The following is a 19781-nucleotide window of genomic DNA, read 5'->3' as shown; positions in this document are numbered from 1 at the left end:
CTTCAATTCTGGATTTATCCAGAAAAAACACATCCCTGATTGCTTATTTCTTAGAAACCTGCTGCATTTGTTTCTATAGTGATATTTGAGGTGGCTATTTTGTATGTTTAGTCATGACACAGCATTCACTTTAATTATTGGGTTCAGTCATGCATCATGAATTCACTTTATTTTCCTTAAAAAAAAGCCCTCAAAACGATTCATTTAAGAATCAATTAATCAATTAATCATTGCAGCTCTAATCTGCACCAAAATTTAATGGATTCTTGCTTGGCAGGGGTAACAAACCCACACACTATTATACAATCGCACAAATGCAGGCCATTTCAACATAAGCATTTACACCCCACCATAATTATCCTCATGATTTATGCATGTTCTCTCAGCTGCTGTGAAATGACAGAAAGTGACAATCACAGTTTGCTGAAACCTCTCAGATGGGAGGACACTTGTCGATATTCATCCCTTTGTGCATAAAAGCAATTCTGCCCTTGAGGATTTGTGTGCCTCCACACCGGCGACAGCTGTGGCTGGAAGCTTTATGTTGTTGACCCGTTCTCGCAAACAAGATATCTCAAAATGCTTTTTTGTCAAATTCCATACAGACTCAAGTAGAGTTGGGTGATATGTTAAAAATTTCCAAGCAATCAGCCCATCCATCGATCATTGGTGATATCATCCCCACTCCCACCTCCTCTTGTTCTCTCCCGTCTCAGCTGGGAGATGTGCGTAAATTGCTAATTCACTATGTTACTCGTGCTGCATACATTCACTACATCCAATAGACAAAATAAACTAACAAGGTGTCTAGAAATTACTTGTTCTTATACTTGTTTTCCATTTTAAATGGAAAAATACAACCGTACACCTTCTTAATTCAAATTTCTCTCTTTTACTGAATTAAGATGGCCTTAATTGGCTCGTTAACTCATTGGAAAACACACTAAATTCAAACTGGACAGAAACAGGGGTAAAAGTCACCAAACTCTTTGTTAGTCTGTCCACTCTTCCAACAGTCACCAACTCTGGTTTGGTCAAAATAAATCCTTAATTCACCGCCTGAAAAGAGTTTAAAGAGTCTGACTGCAGGCTGTTTTCCTCTCACTCGTCACCCAGTTCAGCTCACTCATGGTCGGCTGAGTGGGTGTGAACTGCACCGCTGGATGAGAGCGCGGTGCAGAGCAGAGGCTGTCACTCTGCAGACTATTACATTAACAAAATAAAATGACAAATATCACCCTAAAAATCGGCCAAAAAAAGCAATCAGCGATGGATTCAGCCCATCATCGACAGACGATATATATTTATTCAGTCGCCCAGCCCTAGACTCAAGGATGATCTGATTAGATTTTGGTGGTCAAAGGTTAAAGATGAAGATCACTGTGGCCTCACATCCGTCACATTCTTGTGAATGTGATATGTCAAGAACTCCTTCAGGGGAATTCCTTCAAATTTGGTACAGATGTCCACTTGGACTGATTGGAATTTGGAGATTTAAGGTTAAGATCACTGTGGCCTCGCAAAACCTGTTCTTGGCCATAACTTGTGAATTCATACACTCAGAAGTCAACTTCACTGTGGGATCCTATCAGTTCTCTGTATTCCTCTGTAAAGTAAAGACGATATGTTGAATTTCAGTGGAAATTGTTCACTGAAATCAGACATGTCAGTATAGTCATAACTTACATTTATCCCAAAAATACCTTCTTTTACATTCTCACACTTTATGAGTATGGAGGACATGAATGTAAACTGCAGCAACCATATATTTCTGAACATATAAACATGTCTGAAGCACATTTCAAGTAGATGCCACAGCTGACTATTACAGCAAGTATAGTACACAGAAAAATCTGTAGGAGAAGCCCTGTGCAAGATTTGTCTGTAAATGTGACTCAAAGGGGATTTTAGCCAGCCTGAGCATCTCCAGAGAGCCCTTACAAGCCCTTTCTTTCCCTTTCATCTGTCTGACATTTAGCAGGCAGGAAAGGTGTGGAAGCTGTTGGTCTCAAGTTACGTCTCGGCCTCACCAGGCACCACACAAGAAGGACCTTTACACGGGCTCTCCGGGGGAAGCCCTCGCCGAGTTCTCTGATGGAGGAGACCTTTACAGGACATTATGTGTAAAATCTTAGTATTATGTTCTGCTTACTGTGGCTAATTCAAGTCTAGCCTGAAACAAGGAGCAGTTAGAGTCACAAGAGGCGACATTGTTTATTCTCAATCACTCACTCGGCCTTTAATTTGTTCGCTTTTGTACTGATTTGCATTTTGTCTTTCGTTTGTTTGTGACTGCTGCTGGAAAATTGAAAGAAAAAAACAGTATCTATCCAAGTTTGGAATGAATCTTTGATGGCCAGCCCAGTCGGTAGCAAAATGTGTGTGTGCGTGTGCTAGTAGAGGTTATGTTTAGTGTCTGCCATAAGCTAACATAAGCGGATAGACTGCTTGGTAGCCACTGACTCGAGCAATAAGCTTTTTTCTGTTTGGTTAAATCTGAAGTTTGGGCTTTTTAGGCATGGCGTGTCCAATCCTGTCCTGCTAAAGAGAAGACAAGAGGGAGGTCTTTCTTTCCTTTTCTCTTTCTTTCTTTCTTTCTTTCTTTGTGTCTTCCTTCTTTCCTGTGTTCTTCCTTCCTTCCTTCCTTCCATTTCTGTAGATGTCCAGGTTAAGACAGACAAACACACACAGGCTAACATCACCATAACACAATATCTGTATTGTAATTACCATGCAGTCACTCTGGATAAACATTTATTACCTTGATCAATAGTGTCTACACACATTTCAAACATGCACACACTCACACACACAGGTCTTAGTGTCAGATGCCTGGTTATTTGTGTAAGTCTCATTAGTAACAGGTTGGGTTTGCAGAGGGAGTAGAAGACTGGCAGGCTGACATACGGGTGGCACAAGCTGTGTTTGCTGTTGGGCTTAGGATGTTTGTAGACAGACCTCTGTGTGCGAGTGTGTGCACGCGGCAGAGAGGCAGACAGTCATAGAGGGACAGAGATGTGTTCTGCATGCATACTGTATATTCAGGTGCACATGTACTGTATATGTAAATGCGGGGATTTGTGTGTCTATCTGCAGGCACAGTGTGTTTGCACCAGAAGCCACATAATGCCTCGGTTTTTGGTCTGTTTGACTGCTCAAAATGTTCTCAGTGCTCGAGGTTTAGTTTCCTCAAAGTACTCAGCTGAGCAGAACCAAGATGAGTCAAGTCAAACAGAGCTGTGCTTATGTTAATGTTATCTCACCCTTTACATTAACATATGTCCTGGGTGGGGATTTTTTTAGTTGCAGTCTTATAACTGAGGAAAAACTGGATGGAAATAATTTTAAACCAGACCACTAAAACTAACAAATATGACTGTTTTTGAGTGGAAATGATGTTAAAAATAAAAGTATTGTTGGTTGGTTTTTAACAAAGTAAGACATAGTGTCTTACTTTTTATGTTATCCTTTGGGTAACATAAAGAAATGTGTACGGAAATGCATTCGATGAGTGGTGGATTAGGATATTGCTGAATGCTTCTTGTGTTTCTGATTGGCCTGGCATTATGAGACTAATGTGCAAATGTGAATTAATTTCAGTTTCCAAGAGGAGTTATCAGTGTTTGTAGACCAAAATACCTCTGGACACAACTGGATAGACCTACAGGACACAAAATGGTGGCTTCCTGGTCGCAATTTTTCTCATATTATTGCTAAACAGTACATTAATATATGTTTATGAGAGCATTTGAGGTAATAAATAGGAACTGTAGTAACTTAATCTTGATTCATTTCATCAGCACTGCTTAGTAGTCTGATTTTCGTGAGCCTGAGGTGTTGCTTTGGACAGACCTGCTGATTGGACGCGAAAGGGTACACCCAGAACCAATCAGAGCAACGAAACATCTGGACTGGTGACGCTTCTCTGTCAAGGATCGCATAGAAACCAACCCCATATTAAATAAACAGTTGTGACCAAATGCAGTTCTGGTAGAGTTCTGTCTGCGGGGATAGACGCTAATATTTTTAAGCATTGGCCTCTGAAATTTGGTGGCCAAAGTATATTTTTGGTGGCCAAAATGCAAACCTATGCAAAAACAAGAAGAAAAAGGATTTTAGCACAAGTTGACACGGGCCTCCTTAACTGTGACCCACCTACATGGAATATCCAGTGGCCACAATGTAACTTTGTTGACATGGGCCTTTGGGCCACGGTTTATGCCGACCCCCGTGTCTGATTGGTTGGGAGCGCCGGACTCATTTGCCAGAGCAAAAGAAAAGATGAGCTTAGCAGATTCATCTGGTCCCCGGGCTAGTTTTTGTATTGAAGTCTGAGGTTTGGCTGACACAGAAGACCTGAAACACCAACTATTCAGATTCTCTTTTCCACTGTTTTGACAATCCAGAAGTCTACTTGTTGGATTATCTCCTTCTTTCCATTTAATGCAAACTGTCAAGAAAAGCAGTAGTAACATTTATTTGAGGGGGTATATACAATATATAGTAGCATTTGTTGGTTTCATATGCAGCTTTCACTACCGCCTAATTCCCCCTTTGTCTTTTTCCTCTCTCACACACACTCTTGTCATAGTAGAGTAGAGTTTGAAGCTGGTGGAAATAGAGCGTACAGAAGGAGATAATAATCCTCCTCCAAGTCTGACAGGTTGCCTGACACGCTGTCAGCAGGGGACTCAATGTAGTGCACCAGAAATATCTGCACACTAAACACACACACACACACACACACACACACACACACACACACACACACACACACACACACACACACCTTTACTCCAAATAATGCCAATGGCAGTACCTTTTTTCCTGGCCAAACAGAGAGGCAGAGGACTTATTTAAGATGGCGTGCACGCAAACACACACACACACACACATATATTGACATGAATATGCACATACATACTGGATGTGTGTGTGTGTTCCTGACACGGTGGAGGTAGGTAGGCTCTCTGATTGGAACTCAAGTTTTTTTTTTTTTTTTTTTTTTTTTTTTTTTTTTTTTTTTTGTAATTCTGTATTAAAAACTTCACTTTTCTGCTGTGTTGCACTTTCTTATGGAAATGCATACACTCTGGGCCTTATGTAGACCGAGTCAAAGTTTAACGCTTTCATCCTGTGGAAAGCTATCTGCTCAATATGCTGCAGCGAGGGCTTCGGATCTGCTTATTAGTTTAGCTTGTTAGCAATATTTCCACTGAGGCTGCACCCATCTGGAGATGAAGATATGAATTTCATAATAAGTTAACATTACTAAACATTGCAGAGTTGCGGCTTACATTCCAGTTGCCTCATTATTTTGCCTGAGCAAAAAAAAAAAAGTGCTTGTGTACATTCCTCAAACAGTGGTAAACACTCAGTGAGATCCATCCAGCTACATTTGTTGTGATTTTAGTGCAAAGTGTCCAGATGAAGGCACTGTGACACAGAAAAAATATGGTGACAAAGAGCTTCTATCACTTTTTGGCTAGAAAATGTGTTTTATTTAAGAAAAATCACTTTCAGAGTGGTGCTGCTGTAGTGAATATAAGGTGTGATTTGGTCATAGGAAGATAATTCAAGATAATCACAGCCGTGCTGAAATTCAGTTACAACAGCATGACCTTTTATACAACAGTTTTACAAACACCATTTAATATTACAGTAGCAACAAGAGATTATGATTTATTTGTTTATTTACTCATTTCTTTAGCTCTTTCTACACAGATATTTCCATGACTGGCCTTGGACTGTACTATTGCCAAGCGACACAAACATTTTCCAGTACACTAACCTTAGCCTCATACCTACTTTGTGTTAGTTTACATGTTACCACAGAGCTCTCAGTTAGTTGTTGTGATGCATCCATAAAACTGCCTCAAGATTTTATTAACTCTTCTTAATGGACTGAATGTCCATGTTTAAATTTTTTGACAGTTCAAGGTGAATGTATCTTTTTACTGGCTACACCAACAGTGCACATACAGCACAGGGTTGTGTGAGTCACAAGCAAAGCAAACTGTTGTTTTGGGATTGTGACGGATTTGTCTTCAGTTTTTGGACTCAACAAAGCGCTGTGAAACTTAACTTCTGCATCGTACAATCATGTAAGGGAAAAAGTTAAACAACTGCCCATTTGGACTGGCAAAATATATACCAACAGGGTGATTACCAGGGACTTAACGTAAGCTCGTATTGCTCATTTTTTCTTTTTTAATTTACTTTTATCTTTTCCCTGTCATTCACTCTTTTATTTCAGTCTCTTTTATTAGCTATTACCAATGTAAGCAGGTGACAGAAAACAGGCTAAATAATAATAGAAACTGCTAATAAACTACAGCCATTTCCTGATTACTATCATGTCCCATTTCAGTAATGTAACATTTGTAAGGGATAATGTACATTATCATGCTTATTACATGGTTATTTACGCAAAAAATTGACAGAGTATTAATTTTTAAACAATTTTTGAATGTTTTTCATAGCAATGGTCTGCTATACAGAAATAACAGATCGTAGAATGCTGTAATTGACCAATCAGAATCGAGAATTTAACAAAACCGTGTAATAATGGTTATTAGAACGCCTATAAAGCGAAGTGATATACGTAGCTAACAGTCCCAGTGCTGTTACATGGTCAGAACTTGCTGCTGCTTAAACAGGTTTTACACTGTATGTCGTGTAACTTTTAAGCTTTCTGAAGTTTCAGGTGGATGAAAGCGTTGGGCTGACAGCCTTAACCGTCATAACATTGTGATTAAGAAACCTTCTGTATTTGAGGTAGTGTGTTCCCTCAGAGTTGCCGTAGGGGAAGAGCTGTTGTCCAAGTTCCGTTGCTGACATTTTGGAGAGAAAATGTTGCTGCTGGTCACTGTGTTAATGTTACACCTCCGTGTCCTGTTTATTATTTTCTTGAAGCGATGGGGAATGGCGCTGACCGCAGTTGTGAGCAAGTCGGCTTTTCTGCTATGGGACAGCCAAGAGTGGGTGGACAGGCCTCAAAAATCAGGATTACTGGACACAAGTAAAATGTTGCATTGGTCTAGTACACCTAGTAACTCAGTGGGGAAAAAAGAATTGTTTTTTCTGGAGCTGATGATGGAAGAAGTTACAGAGTTGCACATGCAGGGGGCACAACAGGCACCCACAAGAAAATGGTGGTGGGTAAAATTTATTAGCTGAAGTGCAAGCAAGCATTCAGTTGTATTTCCCCAACTGGGCAAGTGGAAAAATAACCCACTGACATTGAAGCCTGGCTTATGCTGGTAACTTTAGCTGACAAGCTAAGTACAGAAAGTGTGTTAGCAGTGATGTGGACAAATGAAGACCACATAATTTAACATCTCAACTCACTTGCAGGCAATTTTTTTCGTCCTTTAGCTAACTAGGTAACAAGCTAACTTTTAAAAAAGCGCATTAGAGGTGCACATTTTCCCCTGGATGTTACTTTTTCAGAAAGACAAAGTGCAACATAAAGTTCCCTTGCACATTCTTTGATTCTTTTCTTCTTTTTTGGTGTGTTGCAGGCTGATAGAACGATGAAGGTTACTTGTTCCCTGACGGAGTTACAATTTAAAGGACCCATGTGCAAGATTTAGTAGCAGCAAGTAGTTAGGGTTCAGATTGCATGCTGCAAAAATACATGAAAGGCTCTATCTATCTTAAGGCAGTGTTTTGTTTTTCCATTCTGGGCTACTGTAGAATATGGAGGTCCAACATGGCGGACACTGGAAGAGGATGTGCACCAGCTGTAGATATCAAAGGCTCATTCCAACAAAAACATGATTCCTGTTTTCAGTTGATTGTATGTTAAGAAAGACATACATGGGAATATTATTTAGCATTTTGACATATTCCAATTTTTCATGCTGCACCTTTAAAGGAAAAGTTTGACATTTTTGGAAATTCTTTATTCCTGAGAGTAAATAAAAAATGGATAAAACTCTTATTTCTATGCACTTAATATGCAGCTTCAGTCAGGAAATGGTTAGCTTCACCACAGAGACTGGAAGACGGGGAAAATAGTATATCGATATAATAATGATGTATCGCCCAGTCCGAGGCACTGTCATGATCCTTTTCCTTAAAGAGAGTGTGGGTAATGCAATTTACAAAGCAGACCATGCAAGAAGACTTAAGTTTAATTTTAAGAAGTAAATCCTGTCCCAGTCCTACCTCTCAAACATCTAAACAAGCTAAATCCTGCTAGAATTTGAAGCACTGCTGAAAAGAGTTGATACCAACATGCATATGGCTATCGTCTGTGTGCTGGAGGGTCCCAGCTAATGTCACCAAGTTGTTAGTCAGAACCATCAGCCTTCTAGGTGTTCCATTAGTGACTGCCGTGACCTCTCAATGGCTGCAGACCAAGAGAAGAATATAACACACACACAAAAGAAGAATTCTTAAGTAGATGCAAGTACATACATTTAAACATACAGGACACAGACTGTGACTGTCAGACATATCTGTCAGAGCTCACACACACACAGGTCCACACGGGGCCCAGGGTCAATAGTATGACACCATAGAGAATTCTTTTGTGTTGTTCAGTGAATGCCGCTGCCACCATCAGGTCAGACCAAAAGGTTAGATGAAGTGGGAGTGTGTGTGGGTTAAAAGACTGCTCCTTTTACAGTTGGATCAAAGAGCAACCAGTGTGTGCGTGTGTGTGTGTGTGTGTGTGTTTTTTTTTTTTTTTTACCACCCACGTGTAGACCAATGTTTGTGATGTCTGCAAAAATTAAGCCTTTTGTTGCTTTGGCATGTGCCCTGTGTATTTTCTCATTTTGCCTTGCGGTGTGTTTACTGTAAGTCACTGCACCGACCACAACACAACAACCTTATCGATGATCCACTCTGACCAATTGTAGCCTCAAATTTTATTTTTTTTCCAATTCAGCAGTACCTTTGAAATGACGTCGTTTTAATGAGGCAGCAGCCACAGAAATAAACAGTAAAAATAAATCTGCCTAATTACTTTCGAGCTTGCCATCGACTCCAACCTTCTCCAAGCACAGAGTTTACGAAATGTTCCAATTCCCGTAGTTGCAGGGGTAGTTGTAAACATGTGTAGACAGCTGGGGAGAATGGCTGCAATCATCAACAGCAGGGAGGCAGAAATGTGTTTGGCTATTGATGGCTGATGACTGTAAAGTACAGCTGTTGCCACCTTTCACAGCTAACAAGCTTGATGACACTCCACACATTTGCTTGGCTCTCTGCAATTCTGTAAATATTTTGCTACTTTTGATGGCCATCTTTGAAAATAATGAACAGTGGTTTTCCATCATAGACATTTGCATCATCGTTCATTTTTTTTTCTATACCATACACACAAGTTTTCTCTTCGCTTTTATCCCTAGCCCCGGCCCAGCAATTATCCATTCTGTCAAAATATCGACCATACACCACTATAATCGTGACTGGAGTATTCAGATTGAAAGCATACAGAAGGAAGCCTCAGTGAAGCCGTGATTTTTGGAGCATTTATTTTGGCTGAAGGCTAGATTGACATAAAAGGGAAACTAAGCAAAGTTTACAAAGGTGAATATGACGGAGAGTGAGTGTGCATGTCTCCTTGTCTTAAATAATTAGTGCTGATCGCCTGTTCCATGGAAATCATTGGGATTACCACATGGTCCTGTCAGGTTAAAAACTGGGCACACATGTAGTAAATACTTGTCCTGAAAGTTTCCACCACAACGCTACAAGCTAATTGTTGCAGTGCTCCAAGTGAACACGGCCATACCGAGACCAACATGTCCTCCGAGGCCAATTTGATGATGGAGAATAGACTACAGTGTGGAAGTGGTGTTCTCGTTGGGTTTGAATTGAAGCAGCCCAGGATTGAGTCGATGGTAACCAAGCTAACTGCAGTTAGCCAGGGAGTTCTGACCTAAAGTAAGTTAGCTCCGTGGTTAGTTTGGTTAGCACTGGAATGCTAGGAGCTAAATCCAGCAAGAACATGTACTGCATTTCCTGTCCCTCACAGACATTGTGTCCATCCTGTTGACTGATTATGTGCAATGGGAGGCTGCTGGGTTCTGGTTCTGTTGCCCACTAATGGGAGCTAACAGTTATGGTCAGCTACTTTAGCAACAAGTCATTGTTTTTTATTCTGCGCACTTACCTGAACCTAACTGGATTGAAATGAAGAGAGTAATGGAATATCTGTACAGTATTAAACTATATAGAAATATAAATAACTGTCAAAAGGAGCATTAATAATAAACAATAGACCATCTAATCCAAACAAGAGGAGAGGAATATGTAGGTGATGTTTGTGGTACTGGGAAATAGTGTTAGTGACTTTCACAAAAAGCAGCTACGGCCGGTCTGATCAGCTTGAGGTGTTTCTCTACTTTGACCTGTTGCTCTGTAATCAACACCATGCATGCTGTCAGAAACGCTCGAGGTGGCGAGGAGAGGATGCACTGGGACTCCCATCTAAGTGGACATTTAGATGAACGGACTCACTGACAAGCTAACGTCTTAGCTGCACTGGCTAGTCGATAAGCAGCGCTTACTTTACAGAGTTTTCTGTGCAGGTGATTGGTGCAGACAATTTGCTGGCAGTACAAAATCAAACAGTGATCCCCATATCTGTTTTGCTTTTCCTGTATTCCTCTGTAACATGAAATGTGAGGGCGAATCAGCAGCATTATTAGAACTTGGCACAAGCATGCTGCGTGCTTATTTTCTCACCAGCACTTATGAGATTTACTCCATGGGTATCGAAATGTCATACAAAATGATGAGGTATTTATTAATACTTGCTTTTGAACTACAGATCTTATAGTGAGCACGTCTGGCCAGGTCAAATTGATCTTCATAAGCAGTGATTACTGTAACAAAATTGTTTTGTTGGTCTTTATTACTCATGTGGATTACCATCTAATTAACAATTGTGTTTTTATCACATGAACATAAAGTTATTAAACACCAAGGGCCTGCTCACGGTGGCAGCGAAGTGTTTCTTCTTGTTTGACTACATAAGTAACCTGAAGAACCTTAAGTTCTGCTGCTCACTCTTGTTGGATCATTTCGGGAGTTTATCATAAACTTCTAGGAGACTAAGTTTGAATTGAGAGAAAATTACTTTTTTTTCCCCCATTTTCCCATTGTTCACGTATCAGCAGCCTCAGGTAGCCAGCTGGAAGTCCGGATTACCAACAGGCAAAATATCATGAGTAAATTAAAAAAAAAAAAAAAAAAAGAATTACTATAGTTTCAAGTTGTTTTTCCATACGGTACAGACTACTTTATTACTATAAACTTATACGGGACAGTTTCTGCCGTGTAATAACGATTGCTGACCTCTGCTCTCTGACACCTCACCTGTGCAGGACAGTCGCTGGTGCAGGTCATTTGGCACTACCTTGTGGCCACAGATGCACTTTGCACTCTGCTTGTAGCTGCTGAATTACAATGCTGAGTTACAAGACACACACCACTTCGATCACGGTCAGCGCTGTCTGATCGCGAGTCTTCTTGGATCTGCATGGGCATTACACATAATAACCCTTGAAGACTTCTGACAAATGAGTGACTCAGGTTTAGTTGCACAGAATGCTCTCAGCGATACATGTTGAATGTTGTAGATTTCATCTAGCAAGATACTTCAAGATACTTCTTTATCTGCTAATTCATTGTAAGCTGTCATTGATGAGAGCTTCTGTGCAGGTTGAAAAGGAAAGTAAGTTTGAAGATTTGAACAGTGGCAGGACCAAAGTAGAAAGAAGTAATAGCGTGGATGGAGGAAGATAAGCAACAGATATTAACGAACAAAATGAATTCACAAAAGTCCTCTTTTCATCCTCCTGTCATTATTTGATTTTGATTTCCAGATTCATAAAAACATTTTAAATAAAGTTTTTCCTGGTTCTCAAAGAATAGCTACTTATGTATTTATCTGAGACGGAAATGGTGGCAGACAGCTTTTTTTGCCAGTATGTTTTCCTCTTATTCTTAACTACCAATTTATTGCATAGCAAAATTGCACAATTTTGTGGCAAATATACAGTAGTACATCACAGAGGGTAATGAAAATAAATACAGTGAATGGTGGAAATTGTAGAAAAGGGTACAGTATGTAATCTGTGCATGGAGGTGAAAAACCTTTAAAAGGATCCAAATAAAAAAAGGAGTGGTATGTGGAACAGCAGGAAGAGGGGGATGGTGACAGTTCAGCGCCAGTGTAAAAAGTAAGCACTGCAGATGCCAGCTGCTAGATTAGAAGCCCAGTAAACACCCCTTAATTCACTAGCATCACCATGGCAACCAGTTATGCCACACATATTTTTTTTATCCCTTTTGAATTGGGTGAAAATAATGATTCATCCCAAAGGGAAAGTGACTTTGACTATTCGTCTTTGGGCTTTAAATGTAAGACATACTTTCAAGACACATACCAGAACTGAAAAATGAAACACTGATGCGAGTAATGTACTGGGATGACAGTAGTACAAAATGTCCTTAACTCTGTAAAATCAAAGCATTTACAGTATGTTCCTTGCATGCAACATTTCTTCTCCTTGTCAGTCAATATTTGTGATTTATCTCTCCATGGCCTTGAGGCTAGAGATAGGACCGATCAATCTGATCAGAGATTGATCCCAAGCCGATACGGACATATCTTACTCCTCGGATATTGGACCAACATGACGGATCCCTTTTCTGATCTAAATTCAGACCTGTGCACTTAAAAATAATTATGATGAACATTAAACTGAATGTCATGTTCACTTTGGCACTTACCATAAAGGATCTGTCTCCCAAATGATCGATCAAATATACAGCTGGGGTGAAAAAATGTGCCAGCTACCTCAGTTACTGTGTATCAATAAACCAGTACAAACATGAACTCACTATGTTCTGAACAAACACATTTTACAAGCAGTAGCAAAAAAAGTAAGATTTGCATTCTGGACCATAAAATAACAAACTTAAACTCTCACCAGTGCATCATGGGAAGTGGTGCAAACAAGGGGAGAAAAGCATGCTTGCACCATTTTACCACACAGAAATTGTTATTTATATGAACAGGTTGTACCATAGATCATACACATGGTTTTGTACGGAGCACAGGGTGACATGAATAAATAAATCAATCTAATCTAATCTAATCTTAATTTAGATTCCATTACTATGTTTTTTACTGTTTCATTGACAGTGGAGTTATCATTTTGTTGTATGAGTATGTGTTAATAATGCATTTTTATTGTATTAATGTATTGATATATTGCTGGTAAATACAAATGCAGTGATTTAACGATGTGGGTGTTATAAATAGCCTCAGATGTACATAAGTGTCGTTCATAATGACAGCCGCTCTGACATTACTGTAGAACCTTCCCGATGTGACACAAACGGTGAAATTGAACTACATCTTTCCTCTCCTTTTCACTTACAGGTCTAATGAGCGGCAGAGCAGGCGGATGTGTTGATATGCAAATGTGTGATTAATTGAGGGAATGTCTACGTTCATTTATTGAAAACTGTGTCGGCCTTGTACACATGCGGCGGGTTTCGCAATGAATGAGATTTCTAAAACAGGAAACATGCAGATATAGTACATACTGTAGAGTATTTCTGTCTCTTTGTGACTAAGAGTGTAGCTTTGAGGCTACACCTGGCCCCAGAATGTTTAATATCATTATGGGTATTAAAGGTAAACTGGATGTTTTATTTCCTCATTCAGTTCTTCCGCCTTCGTTCCCTAAGGCGGAGGAAGAGTGGATTAGGCTAAGAGCCCTGTTTTTCATAGCTTTGCAACAGCAAACGCAAGCAGTGCTCCGACCATCTATTTTCCTGACCCTGAAGTTGGCTTTGCCCGTGCCACAGGTGTGAGGTTCATTCTAATCTCTGTAAGCAGATCGCTGCATATAAATGTAGAATCTCAAGGGCCAAGATTTTGGCATTGGATGCTTTCAGGTTGAGTTTTGAAAGTCTCATTTTAGTTGGCTTTGGTGTCATGCAATTTAAAAACTCCGTGTGGAGAGCAAAACGGGCGGAATGCATTGGCCGAAATGCAATACCAGAACACATCAGATATTGCCTGAAGACTATTTAGCTTTTAAATCATATGTATTCATACAGAGATATCTGTTTATAGGGATTAGCTTTCAACTCTGTTCTCACGCCAGGTTGCTAATTGGACGAGGAAGTTTTGGCTTGGATATCCGTTATCTGTTATTGGGCCTGGGCAATAAAATGATAGTGATATGTATCGCCAGTAGACATGTCATCAATAGCCATAAGAACGTAGTTTGATAAAGTGTTTGATAGTTTCACATAAATTCATTAAATACAAACTGTCTTGAGTCTCTGAACCGACCATTGCCCCCAGAGGCTAAATTGTCATCAGATGATATACAATGGGTTTAAAGACCGGGTTTATTCAAACAAGACGTATTGTTTTTTTATTGGCAGTTTTGTGGAAAACGTGTCGAAGATGCTGTGCATGTTTTCAATCTCTTAAGCGTCAAACTACTTTGAGCAAATAAGCATAAATAACACAATAATGCCAAGGTGAACAGTCTGTATTAAACATAGCGTTTAATACAATTAAAGCAAGAGCGCTGGTTAAGTGGCCTGCGTTTATCTTTAAATTAAAATACGTGTTTCTTCCAGTATCTGTTGCCCACAGCTGCTTTAGCCTGTATGAAAAACTTCATTAAACCCCTGCAGCCAGATAAGTTGATCAATCTGCAGTCTCAGATTGGAAATGTGCCTGACCAGTTGGTTACGACTGGTTTTCCTGCACAAGACCATACCTACCACCTTTGCACATCTTAAATATGACCTTTAGTGTCAATGCTCTTTCCTTAATTACTTTCTTCTTACTTAACAAGTGCAACTCGTTTCTCCATAGTTCTCCAAGTTCCATCTGTCAGAATGAATTTATCTTGGTAACCATCCTATTTTTATTATCAGCAGCACAGTTGCAAATCATCCTGTAATTGAGCGTTTGTTGTGTTAGACAGTTAGCGAGATAACTAAGAGTAAATTAAAAGTCGTGGCATGACCAGCGGTACTACTGTGGAAGACTTGATGAAATTCAAATGTTCTTTCAGCCATCATAAGCCGTACACAGTGTTGCTTAATCCCTTTTAACTGCCCCTGTATGAGCAATCCAGCATACATCTGTCACCAGCAGGGCTCCTTTTGTACCTTGCATACCCTCTTACATGTAAACATGCACAGACTTATTATACACAGAGCCCAATCCAGCCCTAAGTAGTCAGGGCAAACTGTTTTACCTGCAAAAAAATAAATAAATAAATCCCCCCTCTCTATTCTCTCGCCTCTTACCTTGGTGCCTTCTGCTGCTTCTCTTCCTTTATTCTTCTCTTACCTCCCTTCTAGCTTTTTTTTTCTCTCTTTTCTCCCCCCACCGTCCTTCCCTCCCCAGCTGGTGCGGTTTGCTGGTTAAATATTTGAGGGGGGATGCTTGGCGCAGGAAGGCCTAAGGAGGATCAGCAGAGGAAAGGCTGCAGTTGTTGTGGATTAGCTGCTTGTTTTATCATAATACCGCTGCCTGCTTGCTTGGGGTTTGGTGCTCACCGGGCAAGCTGCAAAGGCAGAAATCACGATTTCTTAAAAAAAAATGTATGTTGGAACTTATTACTGACGAGCTTTAGTTTCGCTAAAAGAGGGTGGAATGGCAAAGTCTATGGATGAAGATGCAACTTTTCCTTCGAGGAGTGTTAGTGAATTTGGACCCGGGGTTTCCTTTGTGGTTCTAGTACTCCGGTTAACAAAAACTGATGAAATTCCAAGTTGATAACTCACGAAGTGGTTTAGACTTAAAAATATGAAAGGCACAAAGTGGAAGCTGCTACAGGTGAAGGAAAGAGAAAGATGAAGAAATGCTGTAGAGGAAAAAGTTATTTGGTCACACACGGGGACGTTCTAAAGAATAAACCAATGAAATATGAGTTTAAGGAGGAAGAAGAGACAGAAGGGTGGGATTACTTAAAAACCTGTGATGGTTTAGTGGTTAGTATCTTGTATGTATGTTCACAGTGCAGAAAAGTCTCAATAAAAGATATGCTGTTAAATATATGAAGTGATATGAGTTAAATCAGAAGATCTGTTCCACTGTTGTGTCTGTCTGTGAGGCTACTATGAGGCTTCTACTAGCAGCAGATTAGTTAGCTTAGCATTAGCATAAAGACTAGAAATTGACTTGCTCTGTCAAAAAGTACTACCAGCACCTCTAGAGCTCACTAAGGGACATTGTATATCTGTTTTCTTTGAGACATATAGAAATGGAAGTATAAAAACAGAAGGTTGTGTTTTTAGTGGGGCTGATGAAGTGTTTTCTTAGCTTTGGACAGAGCCGTGCTCACTGTTTCCTCCTGATTCCAGTCATAACTGGCTACAACTTACTGCTGACTGTAACTTCATATTTAACGGACAGCGAGGTTTCTATCTTCTCATTGATGTTCGTGCAAGCAAGTAAAGAAGCAGGTTTCCTAAACTTCCAACCTAGCCTTTAAATGTTGTAGTAAAACACTTTTGTTTTACCAGAACTTTGTCTCGATGTTATTTTAAATATTGGACATCACGCCAAAATATGTACAAATTCCCCAACATTATTTATTCAAAAGTGTTTTTTAATCTCGGAAGTGATGTAACAATACTAAAAACTCAAGGTACAGTGATACTGTGTTAATTCCATGATCTGATACTTATCGCAGTATTAAAAAACAAAGAAAAGCAAAAACTTGATGACTTTATTAAATAATAAGGCTGATGTATACATTTTTGTCATATGAAATTTGTTTTTCCTTTTAATTTAAAGTGTTTCTGCTTTCCTTCTTTGAAGATATAAAGTAAAAGTAGCAATCGATGACGTAAGCAGGTGATTTTTTTTTTTTTTTAATTGTCTTTGGCAGTGAATGCTTTAATTATGGATATACAGTCATAAAACAAAAACAGCCAGCAGCAGTTTGTTTATGAATTTAAACAAAAATAATAAAGTAAAATTATTAATTACTAGCCCAGTAGATATTGTCACAGTCTGGTATGGTATTGTGACATTTTTTGCCATCCTTAATATCTCATTATATTTTGCGAATGTGTCTTTATGTATTCATTCTACTCTAAATAGGTCTCTTCACGGTTTCTATAAACAAGTATTTGTATCTCTGACTCATGGACAACCAGGACAAGACATTTCATTTGTGGCTGTAAGACAATAAACCATTTTTTACACTTGTTGGACCTCAGATGTTGTATTCATGGGCGCAAAAACAGGACAAGAAAGTGAACCGCATGAAGCCGCTGCTCAAGAAAACATTGTGATTATGCTGTGAACATACAGAGCAATAAATCAATGTTAAATTGTTTGTCCATTTAAGACAGAAAAGAAAACGGGACACACTACCGTACATGTTAAAAACTGAAGAAAAACAGGCTCAGCTAATGATTGTTGTTTTTTGTCCTCTTGTGCTGTCCTCCTGCATGTCTTCAGAATTTGGAAAGATACAAACAGAGCAAGGAGCAATTCCACGAAGCTGCCTCCAAGACGGAAGGAAACGTGAGGTAAGACACACACACACACACACACACACACGTTCACAAACTAATTTGCAGTTCCAAAAGTGAGGCGATGTTATTCCCCGGAGCCTCTGACACACACCCACCAACTCACACACGGACACGCACACAGCAGACTAATAAGCAGCGACAGATAGTGATCTGCTCTTTTCCTCATTTTTTAACCAGTTAAATGCATACATTCTCTAGAGCACACCTGACTAATGTGATAAGTGTTTTAATTGGCTGCTTTAATTAAGCCGAGTTTAACAATACCCTGTTTCACCATCCTCGCTTCTCACTGTGGACTTGTAATGAGCCACAGCCAGGGAGAAGGTAGCTAATTATTGCCACTGCAGTCTGTAAAACACCCAGCTGAAATTCACATTAGAGACCCGGCCTTGACTTGCTGTTAAATTTTGTGTAACACCAGTAACAAGGCTTACCAATGACAAGAGTCATCAGAGCAGCTAACTGAAAGGCGCGAGTATTTATGGGGGAGGACAAAATAACAAATGCTTGTTTATGCATGTCCTTCAGTGTGTCATTATCCCTGACAACAGCCTTTAGCTTGTGACCAGCTTTTTGTTAGTAAAGTTCATCCGTGTTTTAAGTTAATGTCCCAGCATTCATCTGAAGCAACTAAAATGAGTTTTTAAGATAAGATAACATAAGATGCTCCTTTATTAATCCCACAACAGGGAAATCTGTAGTGTAAGAGCAGCAAAGTGGATAGCAAGATAGAAATGGAATCATTAAAAAAAACAAATAATGAGTAAGTAAACAAGACAGGAGGAAAATAATAATAAACAGGAGGGAGTATAAAAGATAGGAGCAATATAAACAAGATGAAATATTAAATATAGGGATATAAACTTGAGAAAATGTAAATATAGATTTGTGTACTTATTTCACAGTCAAAATGATAACAAACTGAGGAAATGTTGGTATCACACAGTATGGGGTGAAATTATGCCTGGCTGAATAATGATTTTATGATTTGAACTGGGTATTTTAACTTAAATTCTGATGCCTCTGTATGATTTATGTAAGTCAGACCATCAGTGAGAAGTCACTTCTATATAGTTCTTAATGCCAGTTTCCCTCAGGTCTGTGGAGCATTTTAGCAACTTTTGGTCGTTGTTTTGGTTTTACGGTCTTCCACAAAAGTCATTTCACCCTCATCAGGGTCATTTTTGGCAGCAGCAGGTAGCTATTATCACTGAAAAAGCTCTAAAACCTGCTAACTAACTAACTAGTGAGTATTTAGCAGCTAAAATAACGGATAGGTACCTCAGGAGTAGGGGTGAGAATCTTTGGGCTCCTGCCGATACGATTACGATTCAGGGGCTACGATTCGATTATAAAACGATTATTGATGCATCTTTAATTTATGTATATTGATGCACTTTTTCACAACACACATTTCTTTTTGTCTCACTGAATGAGCATTCATCACTTGCAATTTTTAAAAACAGTGCCTTTTCCGATGAGGGTGGCAGCCTTCTCATTGTTTCCTAGATTGTTCTCTGGTCAGTAACGCCACTAGTAGCTGCAGTAACAACAGCCTGCCGTCTCCCCGACTCCTCCGTCGGGTGAAATCGAGTTACATGGCTTCTCATGTTTGTTGTGTTGCCAAAGTATTTTATTTTAGCACGACACAGCTTACATATAACGTGGCTCTTGTCCAGTTCGCTTCCGCCGTCGACGTTGTAGAAGCTGAAGTTTTTCCACACATCTGCTTTTAAATTAGAAGGAGCTGTTCGGATCTCACAGCGAGGTAGCTGGTGGTCAGCCATGTTTGTTTTCCTCTGTGCACATGTCAGCCTGTCCGCTCCAGGTGCGCATCCCAAAGTGTCCCGGAGATGACGCGTACCGCGCTTCTTAGTTCCGCATTATTTATAACCTTCTGTATTACTTTAATTAACAGATTTAAATAATCAAAATTTGGATGTTTGTAAATTGATTCAGATTCATCCACGTCTGAATCGCGATGCATCTAAGAATCAGAAATTTCCCCCACCCCTACTCAGGAGTTTGTAGAGAGAAAGAAAGAATGAAAAATAGAGTGAATATTTGACTTATGCTCACCAGATGGGCGCGATTAGCACTCCAAATGAATGCTAATGTTGTTCTGTGTATGCATGATGAGTAAATATGTTAGCCACTGTTTGTGGACACATTCGCCATCTAAACTTTCAGAGGTGATAATATGTCAGTGTTGTGTCTGCAGCTCT

The 19781-nt window shown here is 39.6% G+C and overlaps 1 protein-coding gene across 3 annotated transcripts in view; it reads left to right on the top strand.

Annotated features, from left to right (window-relative positions):
- Window positions 1-19781, top strand: part of LOC146325666 (MICOS complex subunit mic25a-like) — a 108258-nt gene that overhangs the window by 39078 nt on the left and 49399 nt on the right. For all 3 annotated transcript variants that reach the window (XM_084721799.1, XM_084721797.1, XM_084721798.1), the window contains one exon: window positions 17480-17550. In XM_084721799.1, coding sequence (XP_084577925.1) covers window positions 17480-17550 — 71 coding nt within the window. The remainder of the gene's footprint in view (window positions 1-17479; window positions 17551-19781) is intronic.

Source organism: Lutjanus erythropterus, chromosome 6, assembly GCF_056507025.1.
Source record: "Lutjanus erythropterus isolate fLutEry1 chromosome 6, fLutEry1.hap2, whole genome shotgun sequence".
In the NCBI taxonomy this organism is placed as follows: Eukaryota; Metazoa; Chordata; class Actinopteri; order Lutjaniformes; family Lutjanidae; genus Lutjanus; species Lutjanus erythropterus.
Note: the sequence above shows the minus strand (reverse complement) of the source record. Positions and strands in the feature narration are given on the sequence as shown.